Here is a 23,710-nt window from a genome sequence, read left to right as displayed (position 1 = left end):
AACTGAGGGGGAAATCATATTTAAATAAAACGAACTAGCTCTCGTGTTGTGTTCTGTAAAACTTATTCTTTTCTGTCTCATCATTTACATGTGTCTGTGCAGTTTGTTGCATCTTTTGGGTTTACTTTGTACCACTTTTGTTATACACTATTAGGTTTTGCTTGCTTGTTACGGTTCAAAGACAAAACAAAGACAACACTTAAACTAAAAATTCCCTCCTTTGCAACGTTTTTTTCCACTTCTTTATCCAGCTGTAACATGGATTTGTTTGTTCCAGCGTAAGTTTAGTTTTATTCTGTTATTGCGATTTCTCTTTGTCGTTATTTTATTGTTATTATCTGGTTTTCTCCTTCCATTTCTTCCTTACCACCCACCCACCCTTTCTCTAGTTATGCTCGTATAAAAAAGAAATAAAAATATATATCTTCTGCATTTATTTCATACTCGCCACGACGCACAGAGCGCTTTTTCCCCCTTGTTTAGGTGTATGCGGAATTTGGCATACAAGTAAATTCTGCGCCATATTCTTTATCTTTTTTGTTTTTTCTTTTGTTTTATGTCCCGCATTTTGTGTATTGCATGTAAACATCTTTGCGTTTTCTACTGCTGCTTGCTATGTATATGTATTACTATTATTGTGTTTGGTTTGCTGTTTAGTTGGTATGTTTCTATGTTATCATTCACAATAATGTTGTGGTTTTGTTGCTTACTTTTCCTTTCTTTAATGGGTGAGTTTTACACTGCTGCTACAACCACTTACTCTGGACTGTATTTACTGCTCTTTTGTGTTTAGTTATTTGTTTTCTATATTGTACACATCTTAACCTTTCCCTTTGCATTGAATGAAACTGGTGTAAAGGTTTTTGTTTGCTGTGTTTGTACGAGATGTACAAACACTGTGTTCTGTTTACACGGTAGGAAGAAGTACGAGTACGAGTGTGTCATTATTGTTGCTTTAGCGCTTCGTTAGTTTTATTGTGTGTAGCCAGGTAATTACTTCGCCCACAATCCAGGTTCTTCACGGTTCGGTTTATAGTATCCTATTGTTTAGTGTTGGTGTTGCAAATATCTTTCTTATCTGTTTCCTTTGTTCCATTCACTGTTTGCACCGGTTGTTTTGTTTACTATTTTATGCACTTTTTTCAAGGGGGAAGCTTTTTACTTTCACTTTACAGCGGAATTGGGATGCTTTGTTCTGTGTTTGTTACAAGCAACGATGTTTTTGTTTTGTTTTTCAAAATAATACTTCTCTGATATATTAATCAAGTGTTGCTGGAAGGAAAGGAAAACTCATAATTATGCTAACTAAATACAAAAAACGGGGTTATTTTGTTTTTTTTTCCATTCTACTTTCCCCAAGCCAGAACCTTTTACGTCTGTTTAAATGTGTGTTTGCTGGTCTCATCCTGTATGTTTCATTTCTTCGACGTTTTTTTGATCATTACTGCTGTGCTCTACTCACATTTACGATAGCGTGTGTACATGTTCTTTCGGCGGCGGCGGAGGCAAGACGATTAGAAAATGTTTTGCTTTTCCAATCTAAACTCCTTTCTTCATTCCTTTCTCTGCTGTCCCCTGTGACCCCAATCCTTGTTTTCTGTTTGCTTTTTTTTATCGAAATATCGCTAAAGTGTATGGTGAATAATTTTGCGTTACTACATTTTAATTTCTTTTACCTTATTACTTTCTCTCCATTTTCCTTACAATGCGCTGTTGAGTCTTATCATCATTCCCCTGCTTTTATATGTATGCTGTGTGTTTTTATGTGTTAATTTCAGCTACCCTTTAAACTAAATTCCATACATTGTAAACATGTTAGGGATTTCTATCTTTAAATCATGGTACAGCTCCATTATTGAATTATACATTGTAAAACATTATCTTTACAAGAATTTTTCATACAAAGAGAAAACTTCAACCAAAGCATTTTTTTTCCTGATATTAGAATTTACAAAATAGCATAGGCAATAAAATCAAGCAAAACAATAGAAAAAATACAATAATCTTTAGCTCCTATCACACTTCTTTCTGCTTCATCTTTCATCTTATCTATACACTCACATACAAACACACACACACATTAAATATAAGCGAATTGTTATCGGCCGTTTTCCAGCGATTAATTTCCGTACAAAATCGCAATAAATCACCCGGTTCACTCTCTCTCCCTCTCCCTCTGAACCTCACATTTGCTTGAAGAACCCGTACGATTTCAAAAAATAAAACTTGCTCACCATTCCCGAAGCAAGTGTAAAAAGGAGTGTGTTTGTGCGTCTGTCCAATTGTTTTCGTTTTTTAAATAGAAAATTCGTATAAAATGCAGCTATGCTGCACATGATTTGTATGCAAAGATTTTTATGTGTGTGTTTTTTTGTCTGTTCCTTTTGTGTTCGTTTCGCGCTTCTCCTTTCCATTGCTCTCCTGTGTGTGTGTTGTTTCGTATCTCACATCTTTCCCGGCTAAAAGATTGCTGTGAACACTAGTATTTAATAATTATTATTATTATTCGACGGTCCCTCAATATTGCTCAAGCCGGCCAAATACTGATTCTGTCTTTCACACACACACATACGATTTCCCATCTCTTCTATGCGGATTTATTGTTATTCACTTCTGTCCCTATAGTTCGTAATTGAAAAGTAAAATTGTAAAATAGTGTAAAATAAAGGAAATTACTCACAATTTCTTTCCACCTTCGCCCTTCGACCTTTTTAAATATCCTTTCGTATTCGTTTGGTAGAGTTCATTCTTTTGCACTCATACACACACACCTGCCTTCAGCTTTGAACACAAGAACGCGTAGACGACACACACACAATTGTATAATGTGGTTGTTGCAATACTCCCTTTTCCACTGAATCTCACAGACAGTCACAGCAGTCCTTAAGATTTTCCAGTTTTTTCCAGTTTTTGTTGTGCACAGCTTCATTTTTACTTATTTACAAGCACGAATTCCTTTAATACTTATTACGCTCGATCCTTTCTCTCCCGTTTCAGCTCGATTTTCCGCGCTCGATCCGTTCCGGAAGTTCGTTTCCGCACGACTTTGTTCTGCTAAAAATAGATCACCACAATTACGCAGCCTGCTTTATGCTTGAACTGTCTCGATTTTCCTATCCCGAGTGCTTTTTTTACATACACTGCAATCACTATAGCAACACCAACGTTCCTCCTTAGTTCTCTGTTATTACTAAATTACACGATTTTCTTTCTCCTCGTATTCTTTTCCTCGTTTGTTTTACTCATTTCCTTCTCTCGTCCTGCACACTCGTTTATATACAGACACACACACACGAGTGGCAGCAAAAACGTTGTCTTTTTTCATATCACTTTCTAGGTATTGTTTTGTTTTTATTAGATTGAAGTTGTAAAAAAAACCATTCAACATCATTTTGGGCGAATTGTTTTACCCTTTACTAAAAAGTGTGTAATGTGAGAAAAAAGGATACAAATAGTTGACAAAAATGTACAATAATGTTATGATTCTTCATTCTCTTATTTGCCTCATCATTCAACTGAATCCGATATCTTTTTGCTACTTACACTTTTTACCACATTTTTCTTTCGTTTGTTTTTGCCTTATTGTTTTACTTCTTCGTCCTGGCTATTTTAATTTTGCCTTTTTCCCTTTTTTCCATTACTTCTTCCTTTTTTCTGCATGTTTTCTGTTCCTCTCTTTGTATTTACATCCGCTATAACAACTTAACAACAAACTGAACATATTACAAGTACAACATGTTGTGTCGTTATTGTGTAGCTTCTTGCACATTCGTTACATTGTGAAAATGTGCTAAGGTTGCCACTACTTTTGTACATGTCTCCTTGTGGTAAAATGGTAAATGAATACTTTATATGTGTTTGCTGAAAAACAAAATATTCCCCAATACAACCCAATATAATGGGAGGAAAAGTAAAAACCACAAATCTCTCATCTCATTGACTAGAGTGGGCACTATTGTTTCGAAAAGTTCCGCACGGCAACTTCTGTTTAACTCTTATACGACGTTGATTGGAAATCAGTGACGATCACACTACGCTTGTTGTGGGTACTGAAACTGAAATTCAAGTTTTAGGATGTAAAAATAAATAAAATAATTTCTCAAAATTAGAACAAACAAAGTTAATATAATACATCCTTTTAGCGCTGCCAGCAATTCATATAAATATCTGAAAATAAAAAATAATTTAGTAAATAGCACCAATTTGTAAATCAATACAACAGAATAAGAATAAAACACGATAAAATAAATGAAAAAACAACAACTCATAAAGTGTACTGTTTTTTTTTTTATATGACTCATCTCTATTGTTAGTTTCCAAATTTCATATCCTTGCCTTTCCTTATCATATTCCTCAGTTTGTCTTCTTTTCCTTTTGTCGACTTAACAATTTTCAGCGTTTCTTTTTGCTTCCTTCCTTTTTGTTTTCTTTCCACTTCATTAGCTGCTTTGTATAATATGGCGTAAGTTTGCGTAAAGACTACATATTTTACTCAGACCTGTTGTGTACTTTTGCATTACAATCATATTACGAATTACAAACGTTCCCGAACGAGCACAATCATTCAAATCCCGCTACGCTCTTCTCACCAGTTACTTTCCAACACTTCAGATTTTACAAGTTGTGCGATGATTTAGTAAAAGAAAGATAATTACCCTTTTTTGCGCAATTTCTGCAATCTTGGTGTTACTGTAAATACGTTTACACACTCAGCATTTCAATTTTGTTCGCAATAATGATGTGCTCATCTAGGATGAATTATGTTCAGCTATCCTCATCTCTTCGATACGCATATTACATAATGTTTTGTATTTAGTTTAACTCAACTCGCTTTTTCTTTTATTAGATGATTGTGGATGGTTTCATGAAATGATGAGCTCACCAGTGCGTGTTCTTGATCTTGGCGTTACGCTTAATTAATCCATTGTTATTCGACTTTTTCTTAACAAACACACACAGATTTTCTTACCACTCTTGCTACTAAAACAAACTAAAAGAAAGACTTTAATAATGCATACACATAAAAACATACCTATATGTATACATGTATATATGAAAAAATGGTTTTATAAAATCGTTAACTATATTAATATAGACTATTTCAGCTAAAATAAGTTTGCACTCGATTGAGTTAAACGAAAACAAACAAGAAAAAAGCATTGATGTTGCGCGTGTCACACATCACCAACAGGGATGAAAAGAGGATTAGAATTGCAATCTTTTTGTTTAATACAACTAATGCTAACAAATAATTCAAATCCAAATAAAACCTTGCATCACGTAGTACGATCGTTACTGCTCTCTCATCTTTTAATCATTTCGCTTCTGGGAAAAGGGGTTGTTGCCCTCTCCCCACCACACAAACACACAAACACACTCATCATATCGAAACATTGCCCTCAAATCTGTCGCCCTTGCTCTTTATAGTATCACAACGGAAAGGAACGTATTTCGCTTGTTTTTTTTTCTTCATAATACGCAACTTTGTTTTATTTGCTTTTAAAATTAGTTTCAGAAAACTGGGATCGATGAAGGTAATTAGGAGATTTGTGATGATTTGTTGGTTGGTTTTGGTTGTGGTTGTCGTTATAGTCGTGTTGAAATCAATCTATCAAGTTCAAGTACACAAGTACACATTCGTTCTTTTTCTCCCATTTTCTAAGACGCGTTTTACTGAGACGTGAGATAACTTAGGAAATCTTAAACAACTTTTCAAAACTAAGACACACGCAAGAAGCACGTATAAACAAACTAAAGGAGGGATGTGTGTTGGAAAATGCACTGAATAGGATCGAAAAACGTAAACGTGATTGTTTAAATTATTTTCTCTGTTTCTATTGCATTGGCAAACATCGTTGACCCCCGAACGACCCACCATGAAGTCTTATTACGGGGAAAAAACAATTATTTCAACACTATATGCTTGCTTGTTGGTTGTTGTAAGAGCCTATTGTAAGTTTGTGCAGATACAAGATACACTATATGAAGGAGTGATACTGTTTTGATTTGAGAACGCTGTCTGTTCTGTTGTAGCTGTTGTGGTGAAGCATTGATTGTAGAGTTTACTGTAAAATTGGTTTGGCTTACTTGTTGTTTTATGGTATGAGTGTGTCCCTATCGTATTGTATTAGTGGTGATAGCTTAGAATTCTATTGATATCTCTATTGTAATAGACAAAGCTTAACACAGAAGAAGCATTACATCTATCTACTTTTTTATAAGCAAGTGACAGAGTGTGTATCACCAGATATTCGGTGACGATTCTCCTGGTTTCGCTGTTGGTGTTTGATGAAAAGGTAGGTATGTAATGGTACTGCTGTTTGGTTCTATTTTTTATTGTGTAATGTGTCAATGTGTGTGAATGTGTGTGTGTATTATTGTAAAAGAAAAACAGCAAACTGGGGTTACGACGTCTAAATCTATCCTTACAGATACACACTGAGAGAACGAAACTATTGTAGTATAATGTACTGGCTCTGTTTGTTGCTTGCTTGCTGTTGTTTAATGTACTATGGTTATATCTCTTATGCGTGAAGCGAAAAGCTACTACTGTATGCTTCTCTATTGTGTAAATGGATTGAAATTGTAATGATAGCACAATATGTGAATGAAATTAGCATCATCATCATCAGTCGCAAAACACAACGCAACGTTATCCTTGTCTTGGTTGATTGTGAAAGAATTGTGGGTCCTGGTTAAATATAGACACAGCTGAGATTCTCAAACTCAAAAACAACTATTAATGTAGTGTGGATGTGTGTATGTGTTTGTATTGAATGTGTTAGTGTACCCTTTCTCTTGTACGCGAATTGTTCCTCTTATCGTATAATCACGTTAAAAGCCAGTGTGTGTGTCTGTGTATTTTTCCTCTTTAAATTTATCTTTCCACTTCGTTAATTCTCCTTCGCTACTGTTCTTCTGCTTGTTGTAACATTGTTAAATGTTACACTTGTATTTACTTTGTTTCGTTTTACCTTAAACACTTTAAATAAAGTTGTACTATTTTCCACCCGCGAAAGTTGAGTTTCCTCTCTCTCTCTCTCTCTCTCGTTTCTAGGTTTGTGTTGTATGTGTGTATGTTTCACTTTTATAAAACCACTAGGGGGCATGGTATATGTCTCTAACCTGTGGTCTACATTAAGAGGGGTTCATTTTTTGTTGCAGCTTTAACAACGTTTGTAAAAAAGTCTTCTTCCCCCCAACCAACAGTATCTCTACACACTACACGGTGTTTGAATTTTCCTTATGCTATTGTTTTCTTCATCCTGCGCGGTTTTGTAACTTTTAGCACACTACTATTACATTTGTATTTCGCTGAAGTGCGCACACGGCAAAAGGAGCGGGTAGGAAGAAGGATGTTAACCAAAAACAGCTCCGACATAGCACAACGGGGCGGGGGGAGAGCATTGTTGATTGATCGGTCATTGCAGTAATGTGTAGTAGTAGGTACGTACTAACGAGAGATTGCGCTAGTGTGTCAACTGTTTCCTCCTACAACACCCGGTGTGACTGATGTTTGCCCTCCTATTCCACCACAACGGTTTGGCGAAGGTTCTTTCTAAACACGCACACACACATACACACGTTTACAGCAAAATGCTACCCCCTTTGCCGTGTTTGCGCGTGCTGTTGCTACATGTCCATTACTGCTGTTCGTTTGTTTAAGATTACTTTGTTTATTTCTCACACTATTTCATCTATTTCAACAATTGTGTTAAGATTAGGTATTGATTCTCATCATGGGTCTTCTTCTTTTTTTTATTTTACTAATTTTGCTTCACCACTCCCAGTGCGTATTATCTAACGCAAAACTGAACGATCTTATAATTTGCATGATTTTGTATAATTATTCTGGTGAGTGTGGTTTGTTTGTTTTCCCGCATTGCATTTTCACTGTTGCCATTTATTTTTACCGAAAGTTTTTACCTTTTACTTCTACATTTTGTTGTTGTTTTGTTAAAATCAGAACATAGTTCCGAACACCAAACCCCTTCCTCTCTTTTGCTTTCATCTCACTACACACATATATGTATAAGTATATATATATGAATGTAAACCTCTATATAAAGATTTGCGTTCTGGCAAAGCAAATATATGGGGGCCCTGCGCTAATAACCTTTCTGGAAGTGGGAGCGGGTAGAGTAAGGTGTAACTGTCTAAGACAAGAGCAACAATTCTGTAATTGCGACAGAGTGCTTTTACCCGTGCCACTTCCCTTGCGTTGGCTAGTGAAGGACGCAGAAACGAACAAGAGGGCGCAGGAAATAATTCACTGTGGTGGTAGAGGCTGGTTGGGGGGGCAAGGGTGTTGCTAAATGTCGCCTCGAAATCTGTTTGTTTTGTTTTGTTTTTTTTTGTTGCAACTATCATCCTAGTCCCACATGCTCCTGCAATGTGAGTGTGTGTTTGTGTCTGTGTTTTTTTTACATGTAAAACACGTTTAGTATCGCGCATTTTTTCGATATTTGATATCGACTTGTTTTGTATATCTGGTTAGTTATTATCTCGTACCTTTTCTCTCCCTCTCTCTCTCTCTTTTAATGCGACCACAAATATGTTGTTTTGCTCTGCTCGCGCTTCACCTATTTCTTGTGAGTTTTCTATCTGTGTATATATATAAAGATATAGCTTGGTATATATATATATAGATTTATGTGTATATAATTTTAGTTCAATAACTCACATTTTACTTCTACGTTTTATACTTCATATGCTTGCTACACACGCCCGTACTGCTGCTGTTGGGTTACATTTAAAAAAATACACCGCACCTAATATAAGAGATGCGCGCACGCGTTTGCTGCAGCTGTTTTTGTTTTTAAACTGTGTTTGCTTCTTTTTTTTTGCACATTCTTTTCTCTGTTTTCTTCTCTGTTTCGCACTATTATCTACGTTTGTTCGTATCTGCTTTAAATCATGTTTTATTATTTAATTACAGACGAGAGCTTCTTGCATCCAACTCGTTGCTATACTTATTTAACTTTCAACGCCCACCACACACACACACACCACTGCGTTTAATTATACAATGTTAATATTTATGCTCGTTTACATCTCCTCTTCTTTAACAGTTATCTGCTTTGTTTTACACAACTGTACATTTCATTTACTGGTATTTGTTTGTTACTTCATGTTTACGTTGCACATGTGGTTTGTGTAATTCATCTTTTTTTGTGTATTTTTTGTTGTTGTTGTTATTGTTGTTTTTATTACTCACTACCGCTTATGTATTATGTTTTGTGTTTATTAAACTTAGCGTATTCATCCCTTTACGAACTATTTTTTTTTCTTCACTACTATTTAAAACTACTAATTGCATACTTCTGTACTTTTTTGTGTTTCTCCTCCTTTCGAGTGCAGTGTTTTCCTCATGGTTGTTATATTTTCCACACAACAACTTGGAAAAAAGTAAAGAAAACAAATTTTAAACAATTATTATTCTGCTTGTCACTCACTGTAAACAAGTTCCCTTCAATCATGTTTTTGAACCAATCGAGCACTGTTGTGTTTGACTGTGTGTTTGTGAGTCACGTTTATATTGACTGCACAAGCTGATTTTGTTATGTACTAGTCACTCGTTTTGCCCAACCGGAAATAGTATAGAGCGTGCTATCTCTCTCACTGTGTGTGCCAAAATTTGAGCTCCACTCGACGTGTACACGTTAAGTTTCGCTTCAATGTCGCATTTAATTCATATTCTCTTTTGCGCTGCACAGTCTGCAGCATGAATGCTACCCCATTACAAGGGGTAGAAGCGCGACAAACAAATTCAACTGCACCGAGAAACCGTAATAAAAATGTATGCTACCATAAAAAGAAGTTATAGAAACTCGCAGTTAACACTAGCAAAAAATGAAAACAAGCTGCTTATTCTCCATCTGGATTGATCCTCCTTCTCTACCTCCGCTATTATTACATCAAATTCTACAGCTGGGTTAGTGTTTTGTTGTGTTCTGACTTGAATAGCTGCTGCTGCTGCTGATGTGACAGTTGCAGCGTCAGTGCTTGCGCAAGGTTTTGCTGCTGCTGCTGTTGCTGTTGCTGCTGCAGCAAAGGCATCAGCGCGATCGGATGTTGATACTCCTGCTGCCCGTCGGTGGCAACATGCGGCGGATCAAGAAGCAAGGGCGCATGATTAGCAACTACATTAGCACCACTACTACTGCCGGTGATGGTGGCACTTGCTCTTGCTAGCATACTGCCGCCGCTCGCGGTGGTAACCGTTGGCACAATCAGCTCTATATTACCGATACGGGATGCTGATGCTGATGCTGTCGCTCCTGCCTTATTATTGCCGCCTCCGCCACTTGCTCTTCCACCTCGGCTACTGTTTCCTGTACCAGCAGTACTACCGCCTACGCTGACACCGCCGCCTCCACTACCACCACCACCGATGCCGCTGTTTCAATAAACCACCGAATGCTCCTCGGCCGACTGCTGGGCCGCGGCGAGATGATGCATCTGGATCGCCCCGACCCGACCGTTAGCTGGCCCACCGTCCACCACCGGCATGTTGGCCGGATTAATGCTTCCAGCATGGGTTATAATAGTAACCGGGACCGTATGGTGCTGAGGTGGAAGGGGTCCAGCTGGGACCGGTCCCTGTTGCTGGTGGCTTTCCGGCGGCGGCTGCTGCTGCGGTTGCTGCTGCTGTGGATGCGGCGGCGGCGGATGTGATGTACGAGGGGATGGCTGGGTTCGTACCGTTGAAGGCGAAGATTGCGGCTGCTGTTGCTGCTGCTGTTGTTGCTGCTGCTGATGCTGCTGGACCTGATGATGGAGGGCGAGCGCTGCCAACTGCGGATTTGGCGGCGGCAGATGCATCGATGGCGGCGGCGGCGGGGGGCCCGCCGAGATGTGGTGGTGCAGCTGGTGAGCTGGATGCTGATGAGGAAGCGGAAGATGATGTATCTGAGATTTCTGTTCCATTTTCGGTTGAATGTGATGATGATGCTGCGATGGATGAGTATTGTTGGAGATAATCGACGTTATTGTTGACGTGGCCTGAGCCGGCGACGTCACCACGGACGCGGGCTGAGATACTGAGTTGGGAAAGAGAGAGAGAGAGAGTTGACATAACGAGAGAGAGAGACAGAGAGAGATATAGAGAGAGAGAGAGAGTGACACACAGAGACAAAGAGAGTGAACGGTATGATCGAACGGTGAGAGCGAGAAGCGATTTAGATCGATCGATACAAGATAATGAATTGCATCCAAATGTAGTTGCATAGCAGAGGATAAAAACCAACGGTGTAAACAAAAACAAAACACCTCCCAAATTAAAGGCATTTGTATTGCTTTTGTTTTAAACAATTTCGTTCCTCTCAGAGGAGCTGCACTGTGTCGTGATCGTCTTCATTATCTTGTTCAACACGTCCGCATCGTTAATCTTCAACGACAGCTCGTTCATTATGTTAATAATACTTTGTACATGTACACGAAGAACTCGATAATAGTATAGGGATGCACAAAATGAATGGATGCTTTTTGACTTTTTTTGTTTTTTGCAACTGTGTGTATGTGTATAAATTTGCTAGCGTAGTACCAAATACGGTAGCAGCAAAATGCGATACAAAAAATTTGCTATCTTGCACCTCCTCTCTTTTTGCCAATCGTACGTAAAAACAAACATTGAGTATAACAAACAGCATTATATGATTGCGCTTTCTTTGCGTAAGTAACATGGAAACAGAAGCTAACATTTGGTTTGGTTTCTCTTTAGCCAAGAATAAAATAGATTATCTCCCTCTCTGTGTTATCGCTATCATGCCGACTGAGCCTCTTCTTCTCCTTCTCTTCTTCTTTTGGTTTTGATTTTGTTGGATAAAGACTTTCACATTACTTTCTCATTCAACGTTACATTATTCAATCATGTTGTGTATGGGGCGGGGGGTGTACGTGTAGGGGGGGGCTTGTTTTAATTTTGATGGGAATGTTTCTCGCAATTTCTTTGTAGTGTGTTTCATGAAGGGGTTTTCAGATGGTCTGGGGGGTTTTGCAAGGGATTCCGAGACGTTTTTGGGGGGCCGAAAAGTTGTTCCAGGGGGTGGGGGAGAGCGGTTGGATGTGTAGTAGTGAAGTAGTGTGGTGTCTCGTGTTTATTACTTTCATGTGAAATCTTGGTTCAACAACTTCACTCTTGCGAAAGGCCAGGGAATTTTTATCGATTAGAATTTTTGGTTTCGACTCTCTTCCTAATAATACTCTTCCATCGAATCTGTCCGCCCCTCCGTACCATTTCTCATGTCATATTGTTGCATTCTATCGTTGGCGAACAGCACGATATACATATACACACATATATATATACACGGATCGCTCGAGGGACTTGTCCGAATGCAATGGCAATGCATGCACCTCATCATACGTGTGGGTATGACTTGTTTAAGGTTCGTTTTCCATTTCACGCTTTCTTTCTCGGGAGGGGCGGGCCGGGCATTATCTCAATTCACATTCAACCGAAACAATGGCTATTGGTTTTTGTTTGGAAATTTAAGAAAGTAATTTTGAACACGTTTGCACGTGCGGTTAAAAAACACTCAATAAATAGATAAAAAGAAGTAAGTATAGGGAATCAACTCTAAAGCACGCATAATCAACTCGAAAACAAAAATCAAATAAGACGCAACTGTGTTTACTGAACTAGTTTCTAATTGGTAAGGAAAATATATAGATAACATATTTTTAATTTTGTGAGGGAAGAAAGATAGAGAAAGAGATAAAAAGAGAGGGATAGAGATAGAGAGAATGGACAAAAGAAAAGAGGAACACTACCAAAACTGAAACTCAAGCAATTTTTCTATCGTAAAGGTGCCGCTAAAAGGTTATGCAAAGTAATCTTCACTTCAGCACAGCGACAGCGCAAACGAGAAAGTGGTGATGATCATCTTTGCCAATTATTAGTGTTTTCCTAGCTTTAATAGAGGAGAGCATGATCGTTGATCGATCAAATAAATGTAAAACTAATACATCACTACGGCGGCTTCGCAACACAAAAGGGGAACGCGCGGCTAATAATTGCAATCCAACAGAGGACTGTACTATTACTGCAAAAACCGAATTGTGCGTTAGAGACGTGGCAGTGAAACGTGTAAGTTAGAGATGGTTAGCAATATTTGTTTAATTCGCTATTATCCACAACCTTTAGTTACGCGTGTTTTTATCTATTATACATTTTCAAGAAATAATTTACAATAATACACACGCTTGTTTTTATCGCACAGAGTGCGCCCCCATAGTAAAAGGGCGGTTTTGTGATCGATTAAATGATTTGTTTCACTCCAATCATCTCTAAATGATCACACAAATCAAACGTGGGCATAACATATCCTAATAACTAAAGATGCTACAGTCGGCAAACAAAACGAAACAAAATCAAAATTACATAGATCCTAACGATAAAACTACTGTTACTTGTACACGCTTTATTCGGTACGGAAAGAGAGGGAGAGATAGAAAAACAAATCTAATAGGAAAGGTGTATTAACGCACCGAAACCGCAGTGAGTGCGCGAAAGTAATACAGAAGCACAACATAAATTGGTTACAATACACACGTGCTACAACAAGGATAAGAACAAAACACTTAAAAATAACATAACGAACTGAGGGTCAAACTGGCAATTATGAACAAAAAAAAACAACCACACAAGCCAAGCAACGCTACGTTTACACTACAAAACACAACATCACACTATGTGTGTGCAGGCTGAACGGTTAATAAAGAAGGGAATAATGAAAAGTTCGACCCTACATTCGCTCACTTACCGGTAGACTTCGGTTCGACCTTGATGTGGGGCAGCTTCGGCAGCACCGGAATGACCGCGTCCGGGTGCGTCTTCTTCATGTGCCGCAGCATGTTGCCCCGCTCGACGTACGACTTGCTGCACTGCGGACAGTGGTGGTTCTTCTCGCCCGTGTGCGACCGCTGGTGCGACACCAGGTGGCCCTTGCAGATGAAATCCTTCGGACACATGTCGCACCGGAACGGACGATCCATCGGTTGGCCCTTGGTGTGGCTGCGCTGGTGGAACAGCAGATTGCCCTTCAGCGGGAAAGATTTGCCACACTCGTCACACTGAAAGGGGCGCTCTCCGGTGTGTGATCGACTGCAAAAAAGGATCATAATGAGATTAGTATTATAATCAGCCGACAGGCGAGGGCGAGGAGTATTAATTCCTTCATCCACACACACACACTTACCTCATATGGTTGATCAGATGCTCCTTCCGCGTGAAGGTCTTGTTGCACACATTGCAACAGTGCGGATTGTCTCCACTGTGCTGACGCATGTGATTGTTGAGATGCTCCTTCCGCGTGAACGTTTTGTTGCAGTACTCACATTTGTGCGGTGAGTCCCCCGTATGCAGTCTGTTTTGGGATTATTTTAGATTTTCAATCGACATAACGGCAAACATTTACATCGCAAATGGGGAAGAGAATAGAATAGAAGAAACATGGTTAAAGTTTTCAATTCATAGTTTTGCGCACACATTGGATAAGGGGATTGTTAAGTTTGGACTTCTTTAATGTTAATGGATCGTGGATGAATCGCTTTATGTTTGTAATGCTACTCCTAGAAGAAATTATTCAAAAATCAGTTTCCTATAAGAAAAACAATTTGAATCGTTCATTAATTATTTCCCCCCGGGAGTACCATTGCAAACATCAGCTTAGAAGGGGATTGTATACAATGATGTGAAATTAAAACTATGTTTGTGGTGTATGTGGTAGTGTATTTATGTTGCATGCAAAATATAGCGATGGAAATGTACGGGAATGTATCGTATATGTGTATATTTGGTAGGTTCAGGAAAAAGGAAATAGGAACATATAAAATCACTGGATAATAAAAACATATGGAGCGCAAGGAGCATGTTTATATTAGTAGCGGGCTGGGCTAACGGCAGTTTTTAAGCTATTTCAATTAAACGTTTATTATTATGGCATCCGAATAGTAATAATACCAAATGAATCGCAATAGTAACTAAATAAACAACCAACAACATACAAAAACTTGGAATGAGGAGGATGGCTACATCAGGAAGTACTGATACTGGGGATGGAGATGTATTGATGGATGGAATTTGTAAATGGTTGAGGAAAGGGACGATTTTAGCAGGACATTGCTTTATACCAGCTCTCATTACTATTCAATCAACCAAATAATTTTAAATTCTAAACTAAAAAAAAAGAAAACAAAACCATTTGCTACCAACTGTATCTCCTTCAACACTTTTGGTACCATTTAAAATTCACACGGGACCAGCATTATTTATTGAAATGAATGCAAAAAGCCTACACCAACACTGGAGGGTGGGATACGCTGTGTAAACCGCATAAGGCTCTACTACACCAGCACCAGAGCACGACAACGATCCTCATTATGTGTACACGGCTCGACACACACACAGACACAGCACTCCACTACTGTTCCGACACATAATCGATTGAATTAATGTTCGCTTCGGGTACATCATTAATGAAGTAGTAATCTAATTAGACCTTCGCTATTGAAATTGAAATTGCCACCGGACATGAAAATCCAATTTTTGCTCGCACGAAACACGAAAAAAAAACGCTTTAGAAAACAGGAGCGGATGCACACAACACACGTACTTTATGTGCACATCCCCCCCACCTCTCACCCTCCTTCTCTTACCATCCCCTCCCCCACCCCCTCTCTCTCTCATCTTCAACCCCCAATACCGTTTTCTCTTCTACACTACTCTCTCCCATCCTGCTTAATTTCAACCCTCTCCTCCCCGGATTTCCTCTTTCCTCATACGGACAGAAAGAAAGGGGAGAGTGTGAGAGGGCTTTGTTTTCCATCTTTTGCTATTATTGTTGCTATTATCACCATTATCATATTTTCTCTCACCAATCGCATCTATTATGTACTGTTGTCGAGGCATGATACTAAATACGCAAGCGCACACTCTGCCCAAACGCACTAATATAAATTGGATCGATGATTTTAGAATCATGATTAATAGAAAAGTGTGTTTCAGAAATTCACGTGTACGTGTGTGTGTGTGTGTGTGTGTGTATATGTTATGTTTGTATTCTGCTGCTAGACTGCTGGGATTTGTGTAAAAACATACGAACAAATCAATAAACGAAGGCAAAATATTCGCAATTTTATATTAATATGCAAACATTAAAATAAAAACATAATAATCAATGCCATATTTGTAAATGAAATATGCACGCGCTCGATAACCATTAGAGCAAAAGATACAAAACAAAAATCACGATGAAATATAAATTATTCAATAAAATTTCACAGACAAACACATAAGAACGTAAGAAAGAAAAGTAATCACTTACGCCCCGGTATGACACAACTAGTTTTAGATGCATGTGTTAGTTCAAGATGCACATTAAGCAGTGATGCACAATAAAAATGGTACCATGAAACTGTGTTTTTCAATGCACGGATGATACGGACAGTCCATTTGTTTTGAATTATGGTGGTGGTGGTTCGAGAAAGATGATTTGGCAGATAAGTAACAGACAAATGGTAATAGACAAAGATAACGATAGAGCAGGAGGAGAGAGAAAGATAGAGAAAGAGAGCGATATTGTGAGAGCGAAGGAGAGAGAAAGAGAGAGAGAGAGTGTGTGTGTAAGAGAGAAAGACAGGATGAAAATAAAACCGGCCCTCACCTGACGTGATTCTTGAGGTGCTCTTTTCTGGTGAATGACTTGTTACAGTACGAACACCGATAGGGAGACTCTCCGGTATGCAATCTGTTGATAGAACAACAAATTTAACGAAAAACAAAAAACTGGAAAACACACACACACACATACACTCTCACGCGCACACACGTATTACTTGGCAGGTGGGAGTTTCAGTTTTCGTGCGCCTTCGTTCAAGAGCTGGCAATTTATGTTTTGTTTTGAATTTACTGAATAAAACACAATTCATTCCATTGTCAGTGGTCAATTGTAGAAAAAAAAAGATAACTCTAGGATTGAGAAAACAAAGAAAAACTAAAATGCTGAGATCAGGACTCAATCCGGTCAGGAACATGTAGTGAGCAATTTGCATTAAGGAGATAACTGGTGTGAAACTAAAATGTCTTTGGAGTACGTAGTAGACAAACAGAACTACTAAAACTATTCTTTCGATCATCTATACTTATAATTTCCAACTTAACACTGATTTGTTTTAATTGAAACCAAGCTAAAGAAGACAGACTAGGTTAAAACAACGATACTCAGTGGGAATTCGCATCAGGGAAGGTGCAACAACAATCCAAAATGGCAAAGAAAACTAAAATAACGTACTAAAACAAGTGAACTAAACAACAGGGAGAGAGAGAGGAGACTTTGTTTGTGTCGATTCATTGTTGTTGTTGATTTTTTTTCTAAATTAAGTTAGTGGAGGTTCTTGGATTTGGATTTTTTGTTTATTTTGTTCCCTCACCTGACATGATTTGTTAAATGCTCTTTTCGGGTGAATTTCTTCCCGCAATACGTGCACTGATAGGGAGTTTCTCCGGTGTGCAATCTGTTTGGAGGAATAGATACATACAAATAATAGAGAGAGAGAAAAGACAGAGAGACAAAAGACGAGACAGAAGAGAAAACAAAAAAGAAGAAAAAAACACAATCAGTAATAGGTTCGTGAATGAATGTAAACAAAAAAAAAGACAAAAAAGGGGGACAATGAAAAAGAAAGTGAACAGCAACGATATGTAAATGGAATGAAGAGGGAAAATGAAACATTAGAAGAACATAATGAGAGAAAACTAAGAATTTGGACATGGAATGGGAACTTCTATTTCTCTGCTTGCAAAGTTTTGTGCCAAACATAGTAAGAAAAAAAGGATAAATAACACAAGCATACATAGAACGTACATGATCAAAATTGCACAAATTGCTCATTTAAAATTCAAAACAAAACTTATCAAATGTCTCATGTCTTAACAAAACAAGCATCTGATGGAACATAGAACGTAATGAAATTAACAAACGAACATTAAACAACAATGTTAAATTCTCAAACAACTCGTATTATATTCGCACTAACGTAAAGTATGCTTTACACAATGAAACACTATCCATAGTAAAAAAAAATCTCTCCGTATCACAATGATGGAAAACCAATCAAAACAATCATATTTCAAAAAACGAAATATACTGTTGTTTGAATTCATCTCCTCACTTTCCCCCAGAAAAAAGCTCGTTGTCTTGCTTTCTATAAATTATTATTCCATTTCGAACCGATCAAAGCATGATTGATTGACTTCGGCTGATTGATTAATCGAAACGAGATCGATAAGCTGCTCTCACGCTACTACAGTGCGAGATGATGAAGTCGGTCGGTGTGCGACAGCAAATGTGAAAAGTTGTGTAAAGAGAGAAAAGAGCTAGGTATATTGTTGATAAATGTGTGTGTGTGTGTTTGTGTGTGTATATATGAATGAATAGTTGTTGTGTTGGGATTGGTGTTTAGGTGGAGAGGAAATGATGGGAATGAACAGTTTGTTTGGGAAGGGAAAGAGTTGGGAATGTTCCGAGGTTAGTTGTTTGACTAGTTAACTAAAACAAGTCATAGATCGTTCGACATATTTTTCCTTAGTTGCGTTGCATCTATAACCTAAACAAAAAGGAAACACATTTTGCAAATTTCAAACCCCAAAATGAGAAAATATAAGAGTAAGGTAAACTATAATAATAATAATTTGTACAAAAAACCCTTAAATACCATTCTGTAACACTATACACTATTATAAACGCATATCGTAACTACAAACTATACATAAATAATATACAACTTAACGAAACACCAGAGGGCAACAGAAGTTAGAAAAGGACACGTATATACAATAAAACAACTGGCAGTGGTGATGATAAAGATAGTACTGATATTATTAGAAGCAGTAGTAGACACAATAACTAGCTAGGAGCAATCACTAAGTGGTGGCGGTGGGATGTGGGCGGTATGGTGTATGGAAGAGAAGAACAAACATAACAGTAGCAGGGACGACCAAATGCGATAGGAATCGTAATGTAACAGGAGGAGAAGGAGGAGGAGGCGTAGAAAACAACCAGCACACGCTTGTCGTCCGTTCGCTGTCATTCAACAGTATCGCTCTCACCTGATATGGTTCGTAAGGTGTTCTTTTCTCATGAACTTCTTCTCGCAATAGGTGCAATGATACGGAGTCTCACCGGTGTGTAATCTGTTGAGTAGAAATTAGTTAGTGGAAACAAGAAGAAGAAAACAGAACACACGAAAACGGAAAGGGGAACAAAACAGAGAGAAACAGAGCAACAAGAGGAGATGCTACGATGTGATGTGTGTTATGGAGTGTTATTTGGCACGATCAGGTGGAGAATGGGGTGTGGTATGGTCGCTCTCAAGATGAATGATAACGGACGAGTATGAATGACGGGGGACTGGGGGAAAGGGGTGGAAAGATCACTACTAAAACATAAAGAATGAGTATTTAGGGTTAGTAACTAATATTTACTAAGTTTTTGTTTTGCGGCAACGTCAACAATGCAACAACAGCGCTTAACTTATCATAAGGAACCAAGGGTAAAAAAGGGTAATTGTGTGTTTATGTATGATCAAACAAACGATAATGCTGATACACGAAGGTGCTGCTATAGTTGTTCCTTCTTCTTTTCTCAGCGCATTATCAGTTAGCGATTGATCGATAGAATCGTATTTTAAAAAAGCTTTTGAAATTTTAAGTTTACCAATTAAGAAGGTGAATGTGTTTAGAGTTATCTGAATTTGGGGATCTCGCTTGGCTAGTGTATTTGATCGTGTGATGGGTACATCAGGGGGGATTTTTTTTAGACAGACAATGATCAGAAGAATATAAATATTCAAATTGTTTGACGATTAAAATTTCGATCAATGTATTATATCTTTGTACAGATGATATTATTATCCATTGTAACAAAACTCTACTACTGCTTCTGATTACACAACACTAATTTTACACAAGTTTGTTTTTAGTAGGTTTACAGGAAAAATGTTTCATCAAACATTGGTACGCACTATGAATAGTTCTTCCAAAAGTGGTGTAATATTTTACATATTAATATAATAGTGCTCCAGGCTACCTTTTACTTGCTAATCAATATGATACACACTAAACAAGAACAACGACCTGATTTTAAAGATTCCAAAGAGGAAAGGGGATTATTTCTGTACACAAACTGTTTGCATCCCAATAGTCGCGTCAATGTTGTTGCCTGTATACACGCGCTGTCGCAGCATAACGTACTTTTCATCAACTTAAAATGATGAGAGAAAGAGAGAGAGCAACACATAAAGGGGACAGAAGATGATATGTGGGGTGGAATTGGATGCCGATTGTAGTAGGTACGGAGTGGTTAAATTGATAGTAGTGTGGTCCTCAAGGGGGAGAGGACATGTTCAACATGGGATCTCTAATTGGATTTTGCATTGCTAGTAGATGAAATGGAGATACTATTAAAAATTAGATTTTGAATGAGAGTTATTAGCAACAGAAGCAATAGTTAAGAGGACTCGAGGATCCAAATGGGATGCTAGACTATTGTTGTTAAGAGAAATGCTATTCACTCTGTAACTTGATGATTGAAGTCGGCAGGGGCAAGGGCAGGGGGTCGGAATTATGAAAGATGTGGTGATGGTGTTGATGAACCGAAACAAAAGGAGGAAAGTTGGTAGAAAAAGTAAACATCCTCACCTGGTATGGTTGGTCAAATGTTCTTTTCGCGTAAATTTCTTCTGGCAATACGTGCACTGGAAGGGAGTCTCGCCAGTGTGCAATCTGGTTGTTGGTGATGGTGGTTGGATAGTGGCGAATAGAATAGTAGTAGTAGTAGTAGTAGTAGTTCAAAGTAGTAGAAGAAGAGTAGTTTTGATGGTGGTGGTAGTAGTAGTAGCAGTAGAAGAAATAATTGTGGTAGTACAGGCGGCAACATTATGGGGGTACACGCGAGCAGATGATGTGGAAGTCAAAATCCGGTGTACAACGAACGGGGACATATTTCAAGAGGAAAGTATGTGTTGTATGTTTGTGTGTTGGTGATTGGTGTTGTTATTTTTTGTTTTTTTGGTCAGCAAACCGAAATTACAAAATTTCACGTTGAAGAAGAAATGACGAAACGGGGGGAAAAAGAAGGAAAAAAATACAAAATTTAGCATTTGCGCAATATTTGGTAACATTTTCATTGTTTTGTTTAACTATCGAGCACAAACGGTGTCTATGAGTTTTTGAATGAGGACATGGGGAAAAATCAATAATGAAATGAGTTACTATCGAGGAAAAACAAGACCCCGGGCGGGTTTTTTTGGTAACATAAAAATATATTCAATTATTTAAAAAAATATTTACAGTAAAACAGTAAAATCATCAACAGGCATTTGACATACAATACTAATTACAGCTACCGATTACTTGCACACATATGCGAGGGAAGAAAAAAAACACTAAAACAAGACAAAAACAGAAAAATATGTATGTGCAGACACTACGCGCGCTAGTGATGCTAAAAAATGAACTACAATTGTTACCAACCACAGGACACAACTAGGTGCAATCTGGTAACTGGTTTAACTGGTATGTACACTAGAGACGGCAACACAATCAATACCATTTACCGGGGTCTTATTGTTCATCGAAATGAAATTGTATGATGATTATAGGGTGAAAAATACTAGGATATGTATGCTAAAAATACATCTAAGAATACTGTGTGATGGGGAGAGTGTGGTAGGAAGGGTAAAGAGGGATAGGAAGCAATTGCATGTACAAGGAAAATCATATTGTTTATCCAACCATCTGACACGTTGTTTTGTTTATACGATCAATAATAAAATTAAAATAACTGAAATACGAAAACACAACAAAAGCACAGCGAGGCACATACATTGAATATGCCTTTGCTTCATAAAAAAACAAGAGCTGACTAATTAATGTTCACCGAACCGTTTTTTCTCTGGCTACACCAGAACGCGGCGTTGTTGTTCTCCCATGCATTTCTAAATCGGTCGCGCATATTACGAAACCTTTACAGTTAGATCTCTTTCGCTACACAACTTGTACGTATACTTGTTCTACTGCACACACAATAGTTTTTTTACCAACCAGATCACACCAATCTTCTCTACCGAAACAAACGATACTTTTGCTACACTCGCTATGGTCATGTATTTTTTTAAACTCGTCCCACAACTACTCGTCGTATGATCGTGCGTATTTATGTGTTGTATAAACCACAAAAGAAGAAAACAGTTTGAATCGGTCGATCGTGTTGTTTTTCTTTTGTGTAGAGTGCGGCTCACGTCCTCCGGTAGATTGCATTTCGGTACATGTAATACAGCTAAGTGAGTACACCTCAACTGTCTGTAACAAATTCTTGCAATAAGAATTCATGAACGTTGAAGAGCTTCATAACGAATCGACTACTCAATGTTTGAGATGTCCTTCGTCGTATTTGTAATGTAGTTATCTACGTAAATTATTTTAACAGAGTGAACTCTCCTTTTCCACGGGTTTCACGCTTATCGTTGATTGAAGTCGTTAAAAGGTGCACATTTTTTTCTGCTTCCAATGAAGTGTGCATTCAATTGCAAAGCAACTCTTCTTTCCTGCCACATGTAAAACTGTGCTATAGTAAAGACACGCTTACACTAATTATCATTTAGTCAGCTCTCCTGTGATCCTTCTTAAAAACAAAAGTAAAAACACATATTACTAGACAAAACACACTTCACACGGCAAATAGCGATCAATAACACGATCGATAACACGAGTCAAATAAACAGTACATCCAAAACGCTTATGTAGTACAGACAACGATGTACACAAGACCAAGCATTGAAACAGATGAACAAAATGTGTAGAACAGGTACGTAAATAAGTGAATACGTAAAAAAATGACACGACTATTGGACTTGAATAACAAAACAAAACAACATCAGATGATTGAACCAACAATATTTCCCATTTTTTGTGAACAAAACCAAAAGCCGTGCCCTTTCACAGAAGGACTGACACAGCTGCTTTCTGATTGCCATGTACATGGATTGAACGGAAAGAGGAGCGATTTTTTCGTGTACGATTATAGAGGGTGCAGGTGGTGGGGTAGGATTTATGGTGTTGTTTTTGTTCTTGTGACGGGACTTTTCTACGACATTGGATGAGAACATTGTTTTTGAAGGGGAAATATGGTATATATGGTAAGTGAGAGTGGTTTACATTTAAAAGAATTAATGAGATTAAATAAACAGTCCCTCACCTGACGTGATTCGTCAAATGCTCTTTACGCGTAAACTTCTTCTGACAATAGGTACACGTGTAGGGAGTCTCGCCGGTGTGCAGCCTACAAACAAAACCGAAGAGTCCGGAGCCCGCAGGAAAGGTGGTCGCGAGAGGACGATCACGATCACGCAGGGGAGTGAATGGAGGAGAGCAGGAATAGGAGCAAAGGGTAAACATGACAATCACACCGCAAACGTGTGATATGAGATCATGTTTCATAGTTGAAGTTTGATAGGAATTGAAGGGTTTTCGTTAAATTGAAATCGTTGTCGCCGATCGTTTGTGATCAATCATTCCCCCATGTCACAAGTCACACGTGAGAAAATCGGAATGTGTGCCAACAGCCCACCACAAATGGTCAAAAGAACAATAGAATTCAACGATGTACAGAGTTCATCAAACGGAACGATGTGTGAAACCGAGGGAACC

At 38.2% G+C, this 23,710-nt stretch overlaps 1 protein-coding gene across 50 annotated transcripts in view; it reads right to left on the bottom strand.

The window, feature by feature from the left end:
* Nucleotides 1–1,332: 1,332 nt before the first annotated feature.
* The window catches only part of LOC120901287 (zinc finger protein 420), a 68,262-nt gene continuing 45,884 nt past the window's right edge, over nucleotides 1,333–23,710 (bottom strand). For 33 of the 50 annotated variants that reach the window (XM_040309022.1, XM_040309032.1, XM_040309044.1 and 30 more), the window contains 8 exons: nucleotides 23,259–23,342; nucleotides 20,702–20,785; nucleotides 19,112–19,195; nucleotides 17,434–17,517; nucleotides 16,668–16,751; nucleotides 14,202–14,369; nucleotides 13,767–14,107; nucleotides 1,333–11,042 (listed from right to left, as the gene is read on the bottom strand). In XM_040309022.1, coding sequence (XP_040164956.1) covers nucleotides 10,405–11,042; nucleotides 13,767–14,107; nucleotides 14,202–14,369; nucleotides 16,668–16,751; nucleotides 17,434–17,517; nucleotides 19,112–19,195; nucleotides 20,702–20,785; nucleotides 23,259–23,342 — 1,567 coding nt within the window. In that variant the 3' untranslated portion in view covers nucleotides 1,333–10,404. The remainder of the gene's footprint in view (nucleotides 11,043–13,766; nucleotides 14,108–14,201; nucleotides 14,370–16,667; nucleotides 16,752–17,433; nucleotides 17,518–19,111; nucleotides 19,196–20,701; nucleotides 20,786–23,258; nucleotides 23,343–23,710) is intronic. The other 17 variants (XM_040309038.1, XM_040309046.1, XM_040309054.1 and 14 more) reach the window with 8 other exon arrangements.

Source organism: Anopheles arabiensis, chromosome 3 (genome assembly GCF_016920715.1).
Source record: "Anopheles arabiensis isolate DONGOLA chromosome 3, AaraD3, whole genome shotgun sequence".
NCBI classification, from domain to species: Eukaryota; Metazoa; Arthropoda; class Insecta; order Diptera; family Culicidae; genus Anopheles; species Anopheles arabiensis.
The sequence above is the reverse complement of the archived record's forward strand: the minus strand, read 5'-3'. Positions and strand labels throughout refer to the sequence as shown.